Consider the following 16,940-nt stretch of genomic DNA (forward strand, 5'->3'; position numbering starts at 1 on the left):
CAATTTTTTTGTTTTGTTTTTTGTTTTTTGGTCTTTTTCATTTTATTGGTACCAGGGATAGAACTCACAAGCACCTGCTTGCAAGGCAGGTGCTTATGCTGCTGAGCTAAATCCCCAGCCCCCCTTGTGCCAATTTTGCTTCACATCGTTTCACTGTGTTAAATCACAGCCATGAGGACATTTCTAGGCCAGGCCAGTGAATCTTCCTAGTAAATTACAAAACTTGGAGGTGACTTGGAGACTTTCAACTTAGTACATTAAATATTTAAAATTGGGAACTTACTTATGAAGTTACCTATATAATGATGCTAGAAACAAAAAATTTTTTTTTCCTTTTGGAGCACTAGATGTGAGAATTTGATGGCAAGTGAATAATTATTAATATAGTATTAATAACTAGAAAACTAAGATGATACAGAACCAGGGATCCCTATACTTTGGAGAAACTTTGACAGTCTTATAAGGTCATCAGATTGGAGAATGATATATAGGAGATTTCAGAACATGGAAAACATATACATCAATGTACTCTATGCAAAAAATTAACAATAGAATGGGTTTTATAGACTAATATGAATATAACAACTACTACTAACACTTATTTACCAAACAGATGCATTTTATTATCTAGTGGAGCTTTTAAAAAACATTACGAGAAATCATTTCTGTGACAGAAAATGAGAAATTAGCAGTACATTTCAAAAATTAGTCTAAAAATAGTACTGCTGCTAGCTCTATTATAAAAAAAAAAATATGCTTACGTTTACATTGTAAGGCAAGTTTACAGCTGTCAGTAACTTTCCCTAGTGCTATTTGACATCTATCCATTCTATAATGCAAACATACAAAGGAACTCGGCACATATCTTTGTGCTCTATGTAAAAAATATGTGTCTTCACTTAAACATACCTTAACTATTTCTTCAATGAAACAAATGTGAGAAACAGGATCTCTCTTCCTGGTTAGTACTTTTTGTAGATGTTGTACCTAAAGAGGGACAGGAGACACATATAAATGGGCACTTGCAGTGAAACAAATGTAAAGTTCAGGTGCTAGGGAAAACAAGGTGCACGTCAGAAACTACTGCATAAACAGTATTCACAAGGGAAAGGAATGACACTATGCTAGAGCCTTTATGTACATTATAGGAAGCCTACACATGTATTTCTAATGGTCAGAGATATTTAAAACTTGCCCCAAGCCACACAATTTAAACCAAGAATCAATTCATAATTAGTATCCTTTCTACCCCCTGAAGTATTTACCTGTCCACAAACATCACAAATGTGATCCATAAGTTTCTCCATATTGGTCCAAAGGGAAGCACGAAAAGCTGCAGTATTTCCTGGGGTTGGCATAGTAGATCGTCCAGGACCACCTGGTTATAAAAGACAAAAGAAATATAAAAAATCAAATTTCTCAAATGTAACAAAATGTATTGTATTCTAAAAAGCATACAAAGACAACAAATGAGAAGTTCCATTTAAAAGGAATAGTTTCTTAAAATACATTGTTTAAGAAAGGGAAGCACCACACACATATGTACATACACAGACATACAAGCACACATTCATGAAAGACAAAATGAAATTAATGAAAATGGTTTCTAAAAAGGGGATGAAGGTGGCAGGAAATAGAACTAGGTGTGAGGTACAGATTACAAATTAAGTCTTCATGACTGAAACAAATATTCTACAACATTCTAAAATATTTTGTATCTACATGAATGTTTTGAATATTTCAAAAATAAATTTAAAAAGAACAAAAATAAAACTAAATGCAAATACAAGTGACATTGCCTATAAAATAAATAATACAACCTTATGTGGTAGAGGACAATCTAGTAATTTTTAATCACAGGACACTGACTTTAGTGGGATATACTTTATGAGCAAAACAAAACACCACAAAGAAATCTTGTGCTTTATAGATACATTGCTGCTTGTGGTAAAGATGTAGGAATTCTGCAAACAGTCTAGATATGTTTTAAAATACAACAAGCAGAATTAAGTTACAAGTTTCTTAACTATTTACTGGAAAAACACAGCCAATAATTCTTCAACAGTAATAAACAACCTAGGATCTAAATCTTGATTTTTAAGTAGCATCCATCAACCTCCTCCAAGGTTCACTGAAGAAAGAGATTTCCAAAATAATGAAAATACAAAGTGAAACTGGTATATACTGCTGTGGATACCAAGAGAAATGGAGATGTATACAAGATACACAAATTTAACTGTCATGGGCTATAAAAAAGACTGGGGAAAACTTGGTTACCCAAAATAATACTGACCACATATTATAAAACAATGATTAAAAAAAAATAACTGATGAGTCCACAGTGAAAACTGTGAATGCATGTAAAAATGACTGCTCTTTATATAAAAATGCTTGTTTAAGAATTGAGGTAGTGTGATTTTGCAACTGTTACTGTAAAAATTAACTGAGGGAAAGATTATGAATGAATATCAAAATACTAGGAAAAATTTTACAAGGAACAAGATATTCATATGGTTTAAAAGTATATAGTACTAAATCACTAATTATAAAGGAACTGCTTTTACAAGGACCAGTTTGACACATACCACTGTATTGAAGTGATCCCATCTAGCACTGGCAATAATGGTACAAACTGACATTAATTCACTGTTTTCCAACATAATATACAGTAATCCCTATTGTTGGTTTCACTTTCTGCGGTTTCAGTTATTCGTAGTCAACTGTAGTCAGAAAATACTAAATGGAAAATTCCAGAGATAAAAAAATTTGCAAGTTTTCAACTGTGTACCACTCTACATCACAGTATGAAGTCTGTACTACACTGCTGTGTCCTACCAGGATGTGAAATAACCATTGTCTCATGTATCCAGATTGTATATACTGTCCACCCATTAGTCACTCAGTTGGCATCTTGCTTATCAGATTAACTGTAGCAGCATCTCAGAGCTTGTAATTGTGTAACCAAGTAACCTTTATTTTAAAAATGGCACCAAGGAGCAAGAGTAGTGATGTTGGAAATTTTATTATAGCACACTGTTATTATAACTATTATTATTCACCATTGTTAATCTCTTACTACCCCCAACTTACAAATTAAACTTTGTTATAGTTATGCATTTGTAGGAAAACACATAATACATGTAGACCTTGGTATTATATGAAGTTTCAGGTACCCAGTGGTATTACAGTTGAGATCTAGACATTCCTTCAAAGTCCCAAGCACTGAGATGTGGGGCTTTTGGAAGGTGACTAGATCATGGTGTGACAGTCATCAATGGAGTAACACAGATGAGTTCATAGCCAAGTACAGTGTTGGGAGGCAGAGTCTGGTAGGAAGATGCAGGTGTTTGGGAGTGTGGCATGGGGGCATGGCTTGGAAGTATTTACCTCTTTTCACTGTCTCCTCCCCTGCCAGTAAGATTTCATATAAACAGCTCTCCTCTGTGTGTGCCCTCTGCCATACAGCGCTACCTTGGAGCCAGCTATCCATGCAAGGACTCAGACTTCAAAAATATGAACCAAAATAAACGTCTTCTCCTTTAAGGCATGGATGTTGGGTACTGTGTCCAAGCAATGAGCTAAGGGATTAAGACAATGGAGGTCTGGACACAGGCACCCATGGGTAAGGAGGGGCGAGTGTGTAAGAAACACACATCACTTCACTGCCAGGATAGTTTTCATGAACTACACCACACAATGAGACAAATCTGGGGGATTATGGGGATCTCCAAATATGTTAAATCATCAAAAGGGCTGTGTGTGATTAAAAAATGGTAGGAAGAAAACATAATCAACAGAAAAGCAGGATTCCTGATTGGTCCCACTTGGGGAAACCCAGTCAGAAGGAACACTTTGAAGTATAACTTTGAAAATTTTGGATAGGGATTGGTATTAATTAATATCTCTTTATCAGTAAATAGTAAATTAATTGGTATTCAATAATACCTCTCTAGATATTTTAGGAATGAAAAGCCACAGGTGGTGCTGCACATCTGTAATGCCAATACTCAGGAGGCTAAGGTGAGAGGAAGGACTGCTGAGTTCAAGGCCAGGCTGAACCGCATAGTGCGATCCGCCTCAACACAACAACACAGCATTTTTTAAAAAGTGAGAATGTCTATGAATCTTCTTTTATGTAACAAAAACATACAAAGCTCTTTGGGTAACATAAGCTGTTTCAATTTAAAAATAGGAATTATAATCCTAAATTTCAAGGCATAAATGTCAATCCAAACCAGCAGTTAAAAAGCAGGCAGAAGTTTCTGAAAAGATCAAATGGAAAAGAAAAATAATCAATACACAATGAAATAAAACTTCTCTATAAAAGGGAATATATGCTCTCAGAAAATAATAATTAGTACAGAACATTCAACCATAATACATATTCCCAAAAGTTACTAATCTTCAATGATTAAAAAAAATTGTATGCTGGGTGTGGTGGTCTATATCTGTAATCTTAGCACTTGAGAGGCTGAGCCAAGAGGAATAATGGGAGAACAAGCCAGCCGGGGTACACAGTGAGTTCAAGGCCAGCCTCGACTACACAGCAAGACCCTGTCTCCGAAAAACCAAAACCAAACACAGAACTGTACATTCACAAAAAAAGTATGCGTGTCAGAAATGGATTTGCCTTAGAATTCTCTCATGTCTACTATTTGAAAGGACCTACCCATTTCTCAGGCTTCAGCGGTCAAGTGGGGGACTTCAGTTAACACAACATCCTCACCTTCTCTTCCTGTCTTACTCACTCACAACTGACTTAAAGCACAACCGCGGGTGAGAAGCTGAGCCTAACTGCCCGTCTCTCCCATCCTCTGTCTCTGTGTCTCAAAGGTGCATTCTGACTTGCACTCTGTCAGAGCTAAGGAGAGCAGGGAAGGCTGACACTCGCGAGCAAAGCTTCATTTTGAGGTGATACATTAGGAAATCCTTTGACTGCAAATCTAAGTCATGCCTTTCAATTCAAGGTTTTGTTTTTAAATCAATAATAAAACTAATACATTAACTATCATCTTTTTGTCTCCTACTTCTGTATCTCAGTCATTTTCAAATTCACTTAAGGAAGAAAAATATTTATTAGTTTACAAAGTCACAAAATACTAAAGGAAGTAAGTACAAGTAAGAATCTGTATCTACTAAAATTATTTAAACATAAAGGCAACAGAAAATATTGACTATGTAAGTACTCAGAAAACACAGTTCTCAAGAAATATTTTCAAAAAATCAATTATTATAAAATCCAGGCAAAGGAGAGATGAATGTAAAAGTGGAGAGGTAACATGGCTAGCGAAACACCGAATCGCCGAACAACGGGAGACAATGTAAAAAGCATCACTGACACAAAACTAATACTTTATGCATATGGAAAATCACACCAAGTCACAGTGCAAATACTAGTCATCAAGCTTCAGACCTACACAGAGTGAAGTTCCGTGGCTGTCCCCTTTGCTGGTCCTGCTCCCTTTGCTAACTCTTCAGAAAAAGTCTTAAATTTGGTGACTATTCCATATACTTATACTTTACATAAGCATGTACATATACAAAACAATATAGTATTGTATACTTTTTCATGTTTTATGTTTTAAATATGGTATCAGATTGTATGTATTTTGGTACCATTTACTATTTATTGATTTAATTACTATTGAGCCATTAAAAAAACTAATTTATCTATATTTCCATTAAAGCAAAAGTTACTTTAACCTTTACTATTATATGCCACAGTATAATATAATAAAATTTCTTAGATGCATACATATTAGAGTTTTTCTAAGGCATATTCTCATAAAAGAAATTAGAGCCAGGCATGGTGATACAACCTCGTACTCCTAGGACTTGGAAAGTTGAGGCAGGAGGATCACTGTGAGTTCAAGACCAGTCTGGGCTACATAGTAAGTTCAAGGCCAGGCTGTACTACATAGCAAGACCTTGTCTCAAGAAATCAACAACCAGAGCTAGGGTTTTAGCTCAGCGGCATAAGTGCCGGCCCAGCGAGCGCAAGATCATGAGTTCGATCCCCAGTACCAAAAAAAAAAAAAAAAAATATTCTGCTATAAGAGTAGAAGAGTTTCTGCTCTCATTCAACACTTAGTTCCCTTAAATTTTTCCAGACAATTAAGAAACAGCATATTGTTTAATTTGTATTTCCTTAGTAACTATTTCAGCCTCTAAAAATAGTCTAAACATGCTTCAAGTGTTTACTGGCTAGGTTCCCCTTATAAACTGCATATTTATGTTCTGTGTCCATTTTTGTCAACTGAGTTACCTCATTTCCAAATCATAAGCTCTTTATACAAAGTAACATTATTTTCCTTAAAACTATACTGCTGAATATTTTTTAAAACTTTGAAACACTCTTAAATTTGTAAAAAAGTTGTTGCTTTAAAAATGTTTTCTCAAAACCATTTACAACTAAGTCATTGACACAATGCCCCATCATCCTTCAATACTGTAATGTGTATTTCCATACGAATGAATATTTGCCTGTATAACTTCACTATTGCCAAGATGAGGAAATTAATACACTGCTATGTAACATTTACAAAATAAAAATATCAGTGATTATGCTTTAAAAATACTGAAGCATTTATCCCCAAAGTTTCTACACTTAAATCATGATATCCATTCTTCTACAGATGATAATAAGGGAGCTGTACTACTCTTTATTCTTCTAACAAAAGAGGCCTACATTAAGATTGACAGCATGTGAATAACTGCTTTCCTTCCCCCACCCTCATTTTTGACAAAAGGAATCGGATTATACTGTTCCTGGAAATTTAAACATTAAATCAAACTTTCTGAAAATAATTGCTAGGAAAAGTTGAGCATTAAATCATCTTTGGCAATTTATTTTCAAAGATCTCCTTCCAGAATAACAGTCTTAATACAGACCTACTCAAAGGCCAGGGGGTTAGCCTTTAAAAATATTTCTTTGGGACCTAAGATTCTTTTATCTCTTTTTAGGTAGTGAATATATATGAATTATATATAGTCAGTGTTACTTAGGATCATGTTGATATAGCAAATATGAAAGTAACAAATGGCTGCAAGTTTTTTTGTAGTATTAGCCATGTATCAGAAACTGAAATTATTCTATGTGAGTTATTTTGTTTATTCTTCAGGATAATCCCAAGATAAGTAGAGGGCCTTCAATTTAAAGGGGGGTAGGGTTGGGAAGAGAAAAATTGAAAATATTAAGTGCAGACAGAAATTGGGAAAAGTTTTCTGCAGGCTAACAAAATGAAGTGGGTAGTAAATCTGAAGAAAAATATAGAATAAGTTAGACTTCATTATTAAGTAGCAGACATAACAGGATAACAGTGAGATAGAAAAAGAGATGCAGAAAAGGAAAATTCAGAAGGTAAAGAGAAAGCATTTGTGAAATGATTCCCTGGTGTGGTGGAACTTAATGCAAAAATAGAGTGGTCTCTGCTAACAGAAAATATAGTTTCTCTACATGACTGGAGAAAACAAAAACTATAAAGGGAGAGATGGAGGCGCGGGATCGCAGTGAGTAACATGCACACACAATGTACGCCCTTCTTCCTTTCTCTTTCACTATTATTATTATTACGTGAGTACCATCAGCAAGTGCAGGAAAAGGGCCGCGGGCTGCTATCTCTGCCGGTGCTGCCCTTTTATACCTTGTGTTCACTCTGTGTTAGCAAGTGTCTTCAGATTTTGCTATCATTGTAATCTTCCCAAAGCTTTTATCAGCATATGTTTGGCTGTTACTGCTGCTGAGTGCAAGAATTATAAGGAAAACTCCAGAAAGCTAAAGTGGAGATAGCATTCTTTTAAAAATGTTTTCTTCCTCAATAAAAAGTACACACGAGGATAAAAGCTTCAGAAAGAAAAATCTGTTCTATTTATTTCTTTTTTTTTTTTTTTTTGCATTTGTTTCAAGTAAATGATACCACAGCCTATAAATCTTTATCTAAAAGTTGTGAATATGCTAACTGGCCAGTTCAGTTCACTGATTAGACAAAAAACTTATAAATATTGTGAATAAATTCTGAAACATAATTTCTTCTCTCATTTTTTTTCTCAAAATCTCCTTTAAAAATGAGTCATTACATTGCTTGGAAATAATAAGTTTTTACATACTATTCCAATGACTTCTCGATTATGAATAATATATGAAGTTGGTGAAGGTAAATCACAAGCATACCTCGCACAGCTGAGTGAGAAGGCTGAGTCAATACTTTGATATCCAATGTGTTGTTGATATTTTCTTCTAAAGTAGCACAATATCCATCCACGACACTGGTAATAGTATCCTTCAAAGTTCCAAGATTATGGAAAACCTGAAGAGCTGTTCCAACTTGAGTTGGATTCTTAAACAGTGGTGAGATGGGATAGAAACAGATAAACAAGAAACAAACGAATCACTAGAAATCTACAATTTAAGTGGTACTGAGCAATTATTACATTTTTAAATCATTAAAGACAAGAATAAAACAATTTGAAACAAATATACTTTCAGTCATTATTTATTTCATAGGACAAAAATTAAATATTCTATTATCCCACTCATTTTATTTCTCTTCTTCTTTAGAGATTAAAGCAAAGTTTGAAGTCTGTTGTATAACAGTAAAGATTTTAAAAATTTGCCATCACTTCCCACAAAGGAAGCCATTCTGGAAGAGAAGTCCTGTGTTAGAAGACACATAAATGTATTTTGCAGTTAACAACACTGACACATAAAAGCTTGAAACTACTCTCATCTAATCACTCATTCCAACTACAAATATTTATGTCTACTGTTACCTGTCATAGCTGTGACTGCTGGAAACACAGTGGTGAAACAAACTAAATCCATGCCCTTCTGGAACTTATAATTAATATGAAATACATAAAACAAATATAATAGGATATTAGGTGGTGATGAGTACAATTTTTAAAAAGTTATATAGAGAATAATAAAGATTTTTTTTTAATTGGTACCGGGGATCGAACTCATGACCGCCTGCTTGCAAGGCAGGTGTTTATGCCGCTGAGCTAAATCCCCAGCCCCAAGATTTCTTTAAAGACAGAAGAAAATCCATCTCTGAAGTGATAGTTTTATTTATTTATTTATGTATTTATTTTGTCTTTTTGAGACAGGGTCTCCTTATGCAGTTCAGGCTGGCCTTGAGCTCATTTTGTAGCCAGGTCGGTCTTGAACTTGGAACACTCCTCCTGCCTCAGCCTCCTGAGTGCTGGGATTATAGGTGTGCGCTATCGCACCCAGCTATTTGAAGTGATATTTAAAGAGACTTGAATATTCTGAGGGAGGAAATCTAAAAAAAGACATGTGGAGACACAGACTTAGGTGCCAAAAACTGAGAGAAAAATGTGCTTTGTGCACTAGTGAAATAGCCACACCACGATGGTGTCTGTAACACAATGAAGTGAAAAGAGTTATGAGATGAAGGGAGAAGGAAAGCAAGCCACCGATGAGCAGACTTTGATTACAGTGGTATAACACTGCTGCTTTTGCTGCTAAGTAGACTAAATTACCAGCTAGAAACTTATCTAGGCCCAATAGCTGAAATTCTTCTTTCATTTATGAGCCAGTGTCTGTTACTAGAGATAAGTAGTTAAAAAGTTGAATTATTTAACGTTTTATAGACTAAGTTTATAAGTAAGAAAAAAGGTTACTTCTAAAATGTATTGGCCTTATTTTCAAATTATACTATACAATGCAGCTACACAAACACACAGAAGCAAAAACAGTCTGCTCAAAATAAAAATACATTAAAAACAAAATAAAAGCTATTAGGAAGCAGGAAAAAAAAAACTTTCACAAATGAGAAGGAGACCAAGTAACAAAGAGAGAGAAAGGAAAGAGATGAAAGAATTAAGACGTGATATGTACATGTACCAACTGCCCCTGATGAGCACAATCGTTATATACTCAAGCATGTACTAAGAAAAACATTTAAAAAGCCATCTAAGCAAAGAGAAGGAAACAGAGTTGATAAAGGGCAATGTTCATTTGAAACTTATTTTTATTAAATAAATGTTATTTCAAAGTAAAATATGTTCTACTAAAATGTTTAATTTGATTATACTGAATTTAATTCTAGTGTATACTGTCAATTCTGTATTAGAATGCCAACAAAAGAAACAAGAGAAAGTAAGTCACACACGTAAAATTATTAACCAAAACCAGGGAATGACATTTGTTTCTACTGTTGTTATTTTGAGCTTTTACTCTTCTCCCAAGAGAAGGTTAGGTACATGTCTGTTCATTATTTTTTTTTTAACATTTTAGTAGAGATCAAGAATTAAAATAGAGTAGATATAAGGAAATTTCCTACATCAATATGCACCAGTATGCATAATCCAAGAAATCATTACTGGAAGAACATTGAGGAACAATTTTACCTCATGAAACTAAAATACAAACACACAATTTAAAGTTATATCTATTACCCTGAAAAGATGTGTGAAAATCAGTTTCTCCACAAATAGTTTCAAAGTTATCTATCAATAATATTTTTGTGTACATTAACTGAAAAATACATATTATACAACAGTTATAATTTATATTTTAATTATACAGATAATAAGCTCTCCGATTAATATGGCCACGTTTTCAATTCATGTCAGTTATTCATATTCACAGCTTAGTATAGTTGTATCAGTTGTTAACAGAGAAGCTAACATGTCTGTTAATGGCATAGAAGCTAGAGTAATTATTTGAAATGAAATTCTTAAAGTTGTATGCAGAGGAATGTGGCAATTAGGTAAACACAACTTTATGAATTATATCAAAGTGAACCCACCTAGATAACTACCAACTAGAACCAAATACTGCAGACACCTCTGAATCTTGTGTGGCTCTCTCCAAGCTCTGTTTCCAAATATTATCACTTTCACAACTTCTGAAACCACCATAGTTTTTTGCCTGCTTGTGAACTTAGAGCAAATGGAATTATAGGAAAACATGAGTTATTTTGCTCAACATCTTATTTGAGAAATCATTCGTTGGTGTTGCAGGTAGAAGCAGCTGACTCATTTTGTTGATGTGCAGGAGTTCACTATAGAAATTTACCTTAGTTTACTCACTCCACTGATAAGACTATGAGGTTTTTATACTCTTAGGTCTTTTAATTTATGCTGCCATAAACATTCTTGTACACAGAATTGGGCAAACATACACGCAATTTTGCTAAGTAAGAGTAGAATTACTGAATTTTAAGATATTTGTATGTTTGGTATTTGTAAGTAGTGACAATTTCCCAAAGCCACTGCATACACACTAGGAACATGCGAACTGTGGACATTCAGTAAAGTTGCCAAAAATTAAAATAGTCAGTCTCTTTAAGATATTCTTCTGAGTGAACACTGTCACTTAATTTGCATTTCTATGATGACTAGGCAAGTTACCACTCCTTGCATATTAATAACCATTTGAATATCTTCTTTTGTAAAAATGTATATTCATTATTTTTGCCCATGTTTCTAACTGGCTGTTTTTGTCATTTATGTTTGTATTGAATGTTTATATAATCTGAACATAATCACTTTGATGATTATATGTATTGCAAATATGTTTCCCACTCTTAACGAAATCTTTTAAGAAGAAAATTCCTAATTTGAATGTAATTCCTCTTCATAACCTTATTCTCTATGGTTAGCACTTTTGAGATCCTGTTTAAAAAGGGTGCACACTCACAAAGATGTTTATTCATGAAGCTAAACTCCAGAAATTCTACTGGTTTACCTTTCACACTTTCACTTTTGAGATAGGAGTCAATATTAGCATTTTTCTCTATGAATAACCACTGACCTAGCATACTTTACTAGAAAAAGCAAGCAAGCAGGAACTGGGAATTTAGCTCAGCAGCATAAGCACCTGCCTGGCAAGTGTAGGGTTTTGAGTTTGATCCCAGTACCAAAAAAAAAAAAAAAAAAAAGCAAGCAAATGCAAAGCTTTCCCCATCCTCTCATTCTCAAGAGCCACCTTTGCAATAATCAAATATCCACATATGCGTAAGAATTTCAAGGACCAAATTCACCAATCAAAATTACTGTAGCTTTAACTAGGTTTTGAGAGTCAGGCCTCTAGTACTGTACTTCAAGTTGATATCAGGTGTTTTTAGTTCATGATATTTTCATACAAATTTCAGAACTTTCTTAACAACTTTCATTTTTAACAAAAGTTTCTTGGATTTTGTTTGAAATTCCGTTAAATCTGTAAGTAAAATGAGAATAGATATAATACTAAGATCTCCAATTCATGAATATGGCATCTCTTCATTTACTGAGGCTTTTCTCTTAATAATCTTTGATAGTTTTCTGTGAAGGGGTCTAATACAGTATATTTTGCACTTTAGCTATTCCTACCTATTTGGTATTTTTTGATACTGTAAGAACTTAAAATGTCTTTTATCTGAACCAGGTATGGTAGCACACACTTGTAGTCTCAGCACTTGGTAGGCTGAAGCAGGAATTATCTGAGAAACTCAAAATATAAATTAAAGACCAAAATAAAAGGTAGCAAATAGGAAACAGGGAGATAACAGCTTTTGTAAATGGGAAATAAAACAAGAGATGAAGGGAGGCTGGAGGGATGAAAGAGAAAGGGGATACAAAAAGCATGAAGGTGTGTTACGTACACAGACCACCTTCCTACAGTGAAGATAATCTTCAGGTACTGTAAACATATACTAATAGTTTTTTTTAAAAATCACAGACTGGGAGGCTGGGTAAAGATTTAGCTCAGCGGCATAATTGCCTGCCTTGCAAGCAGGCAGTCGTGAGTTCGATCCCTGGTACCGATAAAAAGGAAAAAGACAAAAAAATAAATAAAATAAAGATAAAAATCACAGACTGTTATTTAATTTTATTAAATACATTTCTGTACCTCATGAGATGATGATTTCTTTCCCTTTTTACTGAAGATAATTTCTTCCCCTTTCATTGCATTCTGGAGTAAAGCCATCTTGGTCATTAGAATTATCATTTTAAATCTCTCTGGCTTATATTTGCTAACATTGAGCCTTTTTTGCATCAGTTTTTGAGGAGAGCTAGCTAGTAATTTTCCTTCCTTATAATGTCCTCATTTTGATATCAAGGTTATCCGAGCCTCACAAAATCAGCTGATAAGTATGCTCCCTCTTCACAACTTCTAGACAGGGTTGATACTGAAACATTGGTTTGCCTATTCCTTACCAGTATGGAAGAATTCATCCATGAAACTATTTGCCCTTCAAAGTTTTCTTAGAGAGACAGATTTGGTTTTGATAAAAGAAGTAAAACTACCCGGACTTTCTAATTTCCTTAGCGTTATTTTTGTAGGTTGTTTTCCTAGAAATCTGTCGTCTAAATTCATATAAATTTTCAAATTGATGGGTATAGTTCCCCTGATGTCCTCTTCCTAGCTTTAATTTTTGCTCAATCTCTTACTAGGGCACCTTTTAAATCTTGCATCTTCTTTTGTTTTCTGTCCCTCATCAGTCTTTTGGGGTATTTACCAACTTAATCTATGAGGCTTATTAATTAACTACTCTTAGGCCTTGCTGATTTTCTTATCAGCTGTTGTTACACCTACCTCATAGGCTATACTGGCAGGCCTAAACCAGAATCCAAGCTCCAGAACTCAGCAGACAAAACAAATGACAAATTAACCTACTTAAGACTTAATTTGTGCATTAAATTAAATAATCTTTTTTCTTTTCAGACAGATCCTCACTTCATATAACTGATTACAACTAGAAGACAGGAAGGGATGTTCAATACATTAGTTACCGTGACTGTCATGGAAAGGAACTGGACACAATTTAGCCACGAGCAGGCAAGCAAGCTGCTGTTTGGGTTTGTTTTTTGTACTCTTGGCAAAGATGTTGAAAAGACTATCCCTTACAATACTTGGTCCTCGGCATTAGACTAAGAGAAAATATTAGTTTTCATATCATTTACTAATATTCTAAAAACTGAGAGACTTCTAAGAATAGCCATTGTTTCAATTCCTAAGAAAATTTTCTTATCACTCCACTGAATAAATTATACAATCAATACTATTTGTGTAGCCCTGAGTCAGCTTGTTCCTGTGTGTATCAATTTCATAAACTTTAAAATGATAAAGACAACTGGGCATGGTGGCACACACCAGTAATCTCAGCGCTCAGGAGGCTGAGGCAGGAGAATCACTGTGAGTTTGAGGTTAGCCTACACTAGATAGCAAGACCCTGTCTTAAAAAATAAAAACAAGAACCAAAAAAGATGAAGACAGATGAAAGAAATAATTCCCAAAGCTGGCCAACAATGTTTTTAAGAAAGATAAACCACCAAAATTTCAATTTCAAATTTTTTGATTCAGCTAGACTAGACTTAGGCCTAGTTATTTGTATTCTTCAGTTATTCAGACAATTCTGGTATAGTTAAACCCAGCAGCTACCTGAAAACCAACATTTGGAAACCACTAGATTAGATGTCTTTGCCAGATTTTGAAAGAAGAAAATGATTTATGTGGAAATGATTACCTTTTGATTTAAAAAAACTGACTACTCCATACCATGTATAAAGACCATCAAGTTGACCCAACTGCGTATTGTGTACATGAAAACAATGATAACAAAAAATGATTTTGAAACGAAAGAGCCTATTCATCAATAGCCTTAAACAGCATTCTGTGAAATTTTTATTTTTGCAAGACTGGTAATAGAAAATGACTGATAGTCCAAATACTATAGTCTAAGCTGTTTAAAAAAAAAAGAAAATCAGCTTTCTAATGAAGAGCTAAGAAGAAAAAAAGCAGCTTTCATAGTGAGTTAAAATGAGAATTGTTATGGTTTGGATAAAGGTCCTTCAAAAGGGCATGTAAGGGTTTGGCCCTAGGGTAGCAGTACTGGGAGATCTTATGGACATTTAAAAAGTGGGGCATCATGAGAGGTGCTAAGATCACTGGAGGTGTGTCTCCCAAGGGGCCTGCTCAAGCCTGATCTTCCTAACTCTAATTCATGGCAGAAGTGGGCAGTCCTTGTGACATGTAGCCCTGCCAGGTGACGCCCACCCTCACCAATGGGTCTTCCGAATTTGGACTTAAACCTCTAGAAGCATGAACCAAAATAAACTTCTGCTTCATAAATAGCCTGTGTTGGATCCTTTGTTTTAGTAATGTGAAGCCAACTAATAGAAGACAATAAAGAAAAAGACATATGGAAGAGATTTTGAAACATTGAAAAGAAGTGATGCTGACTGACTACAAAGACAAGGAGGAGGACAATGTCTATTGTAATTTGAAGTTAAGACTATCAGTCGAGGGACTGAAAGAATAGAAAAAGAAAAAGCAAAGTCAGAGAGGTCTTCTGGATCTGGGTGAGCAGGTGGGAGACAGGACAGATGGAGGCTGCAAGGCTGCTGTCAATGAATCACTTACTTAGAGATGGGTGAGGCTAAGGTGCCAATGGGATGGTCTTTGTTGGAAATGTAAACAGTTCTGAAATGTATAACGACAGGAAACTAGTTTGGGCAGTAAAGATGAAGCAAGAATGAAAATACAGAGATATTGAAATCCAGAAATAACAAGGGAGGTAAATAACAAAATCACTGGAAGTTTAGAAATGGGTTGGCAGTGCCTGCCTGACAAGCGCAAGCTGGTGAGTTTGATCTCTAGTACCGAGAAAAAGAAAGAGAGGGAGAGGGGGAGAGGGAGAAGAAGAAGAATTAGGATGGCAGAATAACCTAGTCAGAGCTGGAATTGCAATACTAGGAAAATAGTAATAATTCTGTGTAGCCCAGATTCAAATGAAGAACACCTCCTAGAGATATCAAGCACTGCTATCTCTTCCCTACCATTCTTGTCTCAGAGACAAGTACTTGTTTGGACCACTGGCTCTTGCTGAGCCCTTATTAATAAGCTTCAGGCTTTCAGTTCATTCATTTCTAAAAGAAAGGGATTGGACTTCCGGGAGAACATGGCGGACAGATAACAACAACTACCGGAGGCTCTCTGAAAGACTCGGCTCAGAAGCCAGGAATGGTGCAGATTAAGGAGACATAAGCAGGAGGAGATATGCTCTGCTGACTCAGGAACAAACTGGGCTGAGAGAAACCAACTTGGAATGCACTCCTGGTGCTAAAACAGGAACAGAAAAGCCTCGGTGTGGAGGCTGGACTCCGCGCCATTGTAAGCCGCGATTTGGGTTTCCCGCCGCGCGGCGGCTGGCTGCCTCTACACTGGCTCGGCAAGGAGAGAGACGCGCAGAAGCTCTGAGAACGGCAATCTGCGAACGGCAGGGAGGCGTGCACTGACTTGTGGTGAGGTGAGTGAGAGAAGCTGACATTCTACCACAGTTTGACTCCAGCGGAGGACTTTCTGGGCCCAAGCAATCCTGCGGGAGCAGGGCGCGGTAGGGACTCCAGCCACACATCCCCCTCTCGGGCGGGATTGGTAAAAAGTGCCTGGCCTGCGTGACGCTGCCGGAGGACCTGGTAGGCTGTCCCAACCCGGATCCCAGAGCCTGACGGTGGCCGGGAGGGGAGACGCGTAGGCTGCCTGGTCCGCAACTCCCTGGTGCGCAGCGGTGAACGGGAACACCTAACTGGCGCAATTCGATCAGGCTGTGGCTGACTGGGAGAGAAGCTGGGCCTCTTATATAAGCTTGCATATATAAGGAACAGACAAGAAGAGGCAGCATGGGAAGAGGCAGCAACAAGAAAGGCTCCTCGGCCCCCAATTCTGAGAAACAGGCAATAGCAGACACCACACCAATATACATAAGGCACCATATAGAGAGCCTCATAGACCAATTCAGGAATGAAGTTATCAACGACCTGAAGCTAGAAGTAGGCAGAATAGTTAGAGAAATGCTAAGTACCACCCAAGAAAAAACAGGTGGTGGAATGGAAGAACAGAAAAAAAGGGGAGAATTGTTTGATGGAGAAAACAGAGAAAGCATAGAATACGTGAAGCAGGTTCAAAGGGACTACCAAGATACTAAGAAGTC

The 16,940-nt window shown here is 35.9% G+C and overlaps 1 protein-coding gene across 1 annotated transcript in view; it reads right to left on the reverse strand.

The window, feature by feature from the left end:
- Positions 1–16,940, reverse strand: part of Cog5 (component of oligomeric golgi complex 5) — a 288,720-nt gene that overhangs the window by 104,398 nt on the left and 167,382 nt on the right. The window contains exons 8-10 of the mRNA XM_013152408.3: positions 8,171–8,336; positions 1,266–1,378; positions 910–987 (exon numbers count right to left, since the gene is read on the reverse strand). Of these exons, the coding sequence (XP_013007862.3) occupies positions 910–987; positions 1,266–1,378; positions 8,171–8,336 (357 nt within the window). The remainder of the gene's footprint in view (positions 1–909; positions 988–1,265; positions 1,379–8,170; positions 8,337–16,940) is intronic.

The sequence above is a fragment of the Cavia porcellus genome, unplaced genomic scaffold, assembly GCF_034190915.1.
Source record: "Cavia porcellus strain 051 isolate PalLab524CR breed Dunkin Hartley unplaced genomic scaffold, mCavPor4.1 scaffold_2, whole genome shotgun sequence".
Lineage (NCBI taxonomy): Eukaryota > Metazoa > Chordata > Mammalia > Rodentia > Caviidae > Cavia > Cavia porcellus.